The 6,892-nt window shown below is 42.6% G+C and overlaps 1 protein-coding gene across 1 annotated transcript; it reads left to right on the plus strand.

Moving 5' to 3' along the window:
• The first annotated feature begins 1,476 nt into the window (after window positions 1-1,476).
• ZBTB26 (zinc finger and BTB domain containing 26) lies at window positions 1,477-4,948 on the plus strand. The gene has a single exon (XM_010177519.1). It carries the CDS (start codon window positions 1,483-1,485, stop codon window positions 2,797-2,799), a length of 1,317 nt encoding a protein of 438 aa, XP_010175821.1. The 5' UTR covers window positions 1,477-1,482; the 3' UTR covers window positions 2,800-4,948.
• Window positions 4,949-6,892: the final 1,944 nt, after the last annotated feature.

A 6,892-nucleotide genomic window follows, 5' to 3' on the forward strand; every position in this document is an offset into this window, starting at 1 on the left:
TGGGGTTCGCTTGGTGGGCTTTTTCCTATCAAGTCACTTCTCTGTTTCCATTTCTCACGCCGTGCCTCTCGCCGTCTGCCCGAGGAACGCGGAGGGGCTGGTACAGTCGTGTCTGGTTAACAGCACGACGTAGGTTACCTGGGCACGGGCACTTTAACTGCATTTATATTGCATTGTCCCCATGGCATGGGGGAAAAACAGGCTCAGGAGTTGACTTCCTTCATTGCTTCCAAGAGAAAACAAAAAAAGTAACAGTGTGGTAACGCCTGAAGGTCACTGAAGATACTTGGTGATGATCTTTTGCTACCGTTTCTATTTGTAAAGGCGATTGCCTCGGAAAATTAAACTTTTGGCCCTAGAAATTGGGATGAGTTGGGCAGCCCTGAAGACAGGATGGCTGAGGGACTGGCAGCTCTACTTTCTGTAGATTCAGCAGAACTGGTTGTACTGCAGAGTGATGCTACTGCTGTTTCCAAACCTTCCGTGGTCCCTTGTTTCTAAAGGCTTTTGAAACCCTTTTCCCATTTTCACATGCCGTACGCTGGCAGATGTACTTGCTGGGCTCCAGAAGCGAGGAGGTCACGTCTCCAAATGATGTCTGATCAGCAAATTGAAACAAGCCTGGCAATCAGCAGATACTTCTGAAAACGTTGCTCTCTGAACCCTTGTCATGTGTGTGCCTTCATTTACACCAGGCACAACTCCATTTCCTGTTGTCTACACTGAGTTGATATTTCATGCCCCGAGAGAGCAGTATCTGCTTTTATCTATAAACTTCAAAGCTTCCTTCCAAGCTTTATGTGGTGTTTGTAATAGTTGTGAGGTGTAAGATTTGCTTTGTTTTCTTATTTTATCTCACCAAATCTTGCATCGTTTAGTCCCCTGTGATTTCTTCACTTCCTGCAATCCCAGTTCTCTGGCAGGATTGTGTGAACGGTGTTTTATCAAGAATTAATGTAGTCTTATAATCCTTAAAAGAACTGTGGAAAGACAAAAGATTGATACTTTTTTTTTTTTTATGGAAGATCTGCTGTTCTTCATTCCAAATACTATCAAACAAGAACAAACCTTCTAGAAGTTTTGCTTCTAATCTGGAAGCAAAGCTTACACAAGAGCTAAGGCTGCTAAAAATACTTCTTCCATGGTTTCCCTTTAAATTCCAGACAAGTAGCGTGGAATGGTTCTTAACTCTTCAGGGTACTGCTTCAGGAGAAGTTCTGCCATATCATCTCTACTTCATATTCAAGCTGCATTAAATTTAAAATAAGGTGAAAGATATTGTAGAGTGAGCTGTAAACTTGGGGTTTTGTTTTCCTTTTAACCTGTAACAGATGTTGCTGTTTATCTAGGCTAAAACATAACAAGTGGTTAAACACACGCTTCGTATTATTACTTTAGAGCCTTCTAATTTGCATTCTAGAAAACAAAAAAGTTCTCACTTGTCTTTTTTTTTTCTTGCTGCTTTTCCTTAGGTGTGCCAAAATGTCAGAAAGATCAGATATTCTTCACTTCAAGTTTGACAATTATGGAGATTCGATGTTACAGAAAATGAACAAACTGAGGGAAGAAAACAAGTTCTGCGACGTTGTGGTCCATATAGATGACGTCGAAGTTCACGGGCATAAAATTGTCTTTGCTGCTGGTTCTCCCTTTCTAAGAGATCAGTTCTTACTAAACGACTCCAGAGATGTAAAGATCTCTATCCTGCAGAGTTCAGAGGTGGGGAGGCAGCTGCTTCTGTCCTGTTACAGTGGCGTGCTGGAGTTTCCTGAAATGGAACTGGTAAACTACCTGACTGCCGCCAGCTTTCTGCAGATGAGCCACATTGTGGAGCGGTGTACGCAGGCGCTCTGGAAGTTCATCAAACCGAAGCAGCCGCTGGAGAGCAAGGAGTGCGAACAGCAGAGTGACTCCTCTGAGCTGAAGGAACATCAAGGAGACGATGACTCCCTGCAGCAAGATTCACCTTGTATTCAGCCTTCAGAAGACAGTATGGACATGGAGGACAGCGATATTCAGATCATCAAGGTGGAGTCCATTGGGGAGGTGACAGACGTTCGGAATAAGAAGGATCAGAACCAGTTTATTTCTTCTGAACAAACTGCACTGCATTCCTCAGAGCCTCAACACTTTCTTATCAACTCCACCGTTGAAAACAGAGCGAGTGAAATGGAGCAAAACCACCTCCACAACTATTCCCTTTCATATGCTGGCAGCGATAACATCATTCTGGCCTCTAAAGATATGTTTGGGCCTAACAACCGAGGTATAGACAAAGGTCTCCAGTGGCACCATCAGTGTCCAAAGTGCACAAGAGTATTTCGGCATCTGGAAAACTATGCTAATCACTTAAAGATGCATAAACTCTTTATGTGTCTACTCTGTGGCAAGACTTTCACTCAGAAAGGCAATCTCCACCGGCACATGAGAGTGCACGCAGGCATCAAACCGTTCCAATGTAAGATCTGTGGGAAAACGTTCTCTCAGAAATGTTCCTTACAGGACCATCTCAACCTGCACAGTGGGGACAAGCCCCATAAGTGTAACTACTGTGACATGGTTTTTGCTCATAAACCCGTTCTGAGGAAACATCTTAAACAGCTACACGGTAAAAATAGCTTTGACAATGCCAATGAAAGGAACGTTCAAGACATATCAGTGGACTTCGATTCATTCACATGTAGCACTGCTACAGACAGTAAGGTCTGTCAGCAAGGTGATGCAAGCCAGGTACTGGATGCAGGGAAGCTGCCTCAGGCTGTGCTCAGTTTAAGAAACGATAGTACCTGCGTCAATTAAGCAATTAAAAACAGCCCTTGGTAGGGATGGTGACTGAGAGGAGCCAGCAGTTGCTTTGGGCTCTTACCTAAAGTAGGGGTATCGCCCTGAAAGGCTACAGATGGATGGCGGGTTGGATTGCAAAGCCTGGCAGGTCTTCAGCCGTCATTCTTAGTCTTACTTGATGTTTTCTGTGAATAGCAATCTCCCTTCAGGTTTCTGTCTGTGTCTCTACTGTGGATTATGGGGTTAATTGTTTCATTTCTCTCTGATTAGGAGACTCAAGACTAACACCTTTTGAAAGACTGTTGCTGTGGGCTGCAAGTAAACCATCTGCTGTACAGTTAGAGGCCTCTCTGTGTCTGGGCAGATGGAGGAAAGAGCAAAGAGGACGAGTCTGTGAGATAACCCGATTATTTTTTTTTTTAAGCACTGGATAACTGAAAGCACTCCATAGAGTTAAATTTAAACTTACCTCTTCAAATTCTCTTTCTCTGATCTTACCCTTAGACCCCCCTACAGTTGAAATGAAGTATTTTTGTGTCACTTTTTTGCCCTTTCTAAACTATTTCAAGAAACTTCTGCTGCCAGTCAACGCTATCTGAAAAGCTCTCAGGGTTTTTAACCTCGACATGCATTATGAGAAGATAAAACCCTAAACGATTTGGCAGGGTTAGCTGATCATTGCATAGTACTGTTCCAAATGAGAATAAATTGCAGCTCTGGAATGTGAGAGGCTGGTGCCTGGAGTGCAAGTATGACCTATTTCTTATGCTGTCATACCTAGGATTTTTGAAGGGCACTTCCCCGTGTATGTACTGAGACAAGCTAAACACGTCAAAACTAAAAATTATCATCCATAATTTTGGCATGACATAAACCACAACAGTTGTTGGGTTTTAGAGCAGAGCTGGAACGGAGACATACTGCTTTTTGACACTGTGAAAAGAATGTTTCGAAAGCTGCAATGTATAACAACTCCATGGCTTGGGTTTGGTTTTTCCTTCCCCTCCCCTTAGTTCTTGTATATCTCTCTGTGATACCTAATAAGGGCCACGTGTCAGTTAACTTGAAAAAAGGAACAAAAACACCTGCCATAAGAACAGTAACAACATAAAGTTTTCTGATTTTTTTGGAAATACCTTTTTTTTTTGAGTGACCTGCGTAGTTCATGACCATTAGTGTTTTACAGAGCCTAGGATAAAGCATAGGTAGCACAATTCCTTAGATTAATATATCAGCTACTGACTGTACTCAGCAATACCTCTTGTATACCGCCTTAACCATCAAATGTAGCGGGAATGGCACGTTAGTTGGGATTCAGGGATTATGCCATCTGGCTTCTCAAAAGTGACATGGAATTATCTGCATCCCAATCAGGCTGAAAGAAACTAATTCATGTGAGGAACACCATTCCCAGTAGAACAGCACTCTGATTACGTTGAAGTGTAGCATAGACTAATAATGAAATGGCCGATCCTCGGTAGAGAACTGCTGTTTGTATTTGGAATAAGTATTTCTTCCAGTGCAGCTCTTTTCCACAAGGTTTGCCATGAGGCTGAGATTATGCTTCCTACCTAAAAGTAGTACTGTTTGTGTGTTTGAATGAGCAGGTGGGGGTGAAAGGCTGCTATTGTATGGTTAAAAATGCTAAAACAGGTATGACCAAAGGTGTGTGAGAGCAAAAGATGTTCTGTATGTAATTATCAAAAGTTGGTCTTGCTCTTCGGATACGTGCGTGGAGCAGCCAGGATTTGATGTCCTGATGCAGATGTTACACTGACGGACGAGAAAAAGCGTGAAATGTTTCAGAACGTTTTCCGAAATCCACGTACTTTGAAGTCAAAAAGGAAGGTGATTCTGTGAATCAGTTTTTGCAATTGAGTTCTTTAAACTACTGTACTTGACTGTTACATGAACTGTTACATGGACAGCTATGAAGTAAGCAATGGAAACAGAGTCAGGGCATTACATCTTTCAAGTTGTAGCAAATCTATTTAGGCCTAAAATCTTAACTATTTGGAACTTTAAAAAAAATTATTGTTCAGGTTCTGGGGCAGAAAATAAGTTTGCATGGGAAGAAAAACTTTTTCCTCTTAAAGTTTCCACCCGCTTTCAGAATTGTTTTGAGATAAAACTGACCGTGACAGTTGCATCTGACACTCGCCTTCTGTCTTCAGGCAGAATCTTCTGTATTGTTCAAATATTTTGGTAATGTATTATTCATTATATGGAAATGAGTTAGAGCACTAACATCAAAGCGAAGAGAGAGATGGAGAATAAAAGCTTGCAGAGTCAGGTCAATGCGCTAGAGTGAACAATCTAATCAGATAGGAATATGGACACGATAAAGAAAATGGTCTTCTGCCAAAGAAAGGAATAAAACTGTACAAATGCTAGAAAAAGTGACAGCAAAACGGACAGTACTGAAAGCTTTGTCCATCTGGGAAGGTTTTTGGGTTTGTTTTTTTTGGGTGGAATTACAAAGCTGTAACATTACTGCAAGAATACACCTTGCTGAAGTAGCCGTGAGTGACCTGAAACTGGTATGAACAAGACAAGGGGTTTTCCTAAGAAACAACAAAAAAAATGATTGGGTCAAGATAAACAGGTTTTCAGTCCACCCTGTGCTGTGCTGATGTCAGCGTCTGAGAAGGCTGAGACTGCTGGTGTTGGGGGAAGAGGCTGTTTGTGCTCGTTCGCTGAGACCACGGCAGAAAGAAATAGGAAAAAGGAATGCACAAGACAGCTGCTCCAGTGAAAACGGACGTGTCTGTCGGAGGAAGCGACTTCTTACTGATGTCTGTGCTTCTGGCCTGGCAAAAGGGCACAGAGCAAAAGATTCATGCAGGAGACGGCTGCCCGACTCCAGAACACCGGAGATCTGAGCGGGCGCTACGCCGATGGCACGGTGCGGAGTGCACTGGTGGGAGAGCTCACCTGAGATTTGCCCCTGTGTGGAACAGCCAAGAGAGGAGTGGAGAAGAGGTATTAGAAAAGGAAAATCTGGCTAATGCTTCTTCTCTGAATTACAGATTGAAATGGAGTGAGTAGTATTATAAATGGAATATCCAGAGGCAGCTCGATTAATAAGAATGAACTTAATTGTCCATGTATGTGAAATGTTGTCTTCATTGCAGTGTTCTGACTAGTGAAAGACTAGATCCATTGGTTGTTGCTACTGATGCTCCATATTCAGCTGAGGACTATGGCAGTTACCATAATCTGTGTGTTAATGTGTAGAAAATACTATTTGCTGGTAAGTGGATAGTCTCACAACTTAATGTGCTGTACAACTTCCTGCATATTCTAAAAATAACTGAAGTCTATTACAAAAATATTTTAATAACTCCTTGAATATAATAGGATTTTTTAAGGTTGGCATTTTATTTATATATATATTTTTTTTTTAATCTAGAAGGAAAAAATCTTAGAACTCTTAGGTTTGCCAGAGGTTTAGGCTCACCACTTTTCTGAGTAGTGGTAGCTTGTGCAGCATGTGTTCCTGCAGCACTCGGTGCAGCTGCACAGCCTCCTGTATAGATCAGGGATGAGTCTTTTTCCTTAATTTATTTTTTCTTTTAGAAGACAGTGTTTTGCAAGTTAGTAACTGAGCAAGTTGAAGCATCAGTCTTTTTTTCTCCCCTAGCTTTTTGGCAAAATTTAGATAGCTGCCGTTGAACTTTTGTTGAAGTAACTTTAATTGTGTGGGGGTCTGATTCTGGTTGTGGAGTCATTGGGAGGAGAAAAGGTGAGCGAGGGAAAATGAAAATGTGATACAAACTGAAACTGTCGAGTTGTGTATTCACATTAAATCTTGCTTTTTTAAAAACAAAGGAGGGGAAAAGTAGCCGGCCCTCCTAACTTGGTAAAGGTTGAGAAGGCAGAATGGACGTTTTTCCTGTGAGACTGTATAACGGACGGACTGAGCATTAGCTACCTCTTCAGTGACTGGGCAAGTCTTTACCCTTCGTGTTAGTACCAAAGCAGGCGGGTCAGCGGCTGGCGGAGCAGCTTCCTCCCCGCTCGGGGGGCCGGGGGCAATCGGGCTGCCCGGTGCTACGCCGGTTCCCTCGGCCTCTTCTCGCTGACGGCGCCTGTCCCCGCGGCGGGA

Source organism: Antrostomus carolinensis, unplaced genomic scaffold, assembly GCF_000700745.2.
Source record: "Antrostomus carolinensis isolate BGI_N321 unplaced genomic scaffold, ASM70074v2 scaffold33531, whole genome shotgun sequence".
NCBI classification, from domain to species: Eukaryota; Metazoa; Chordata; class Aves; order Caprimulgiformes; family Caprimulgidae; genus Antrostomus; species Antrostomus carolinensis.

Bases quoted from the DNA above. Each gene is read 5' to 3' on its own strand.
- ZBTB26 (XM_010177519.1), top strand. From the start codon at position 1,483: ATGTCAGAAAGATCAGATATTCTTCACTTCAAGTTTGACAATTATGGA.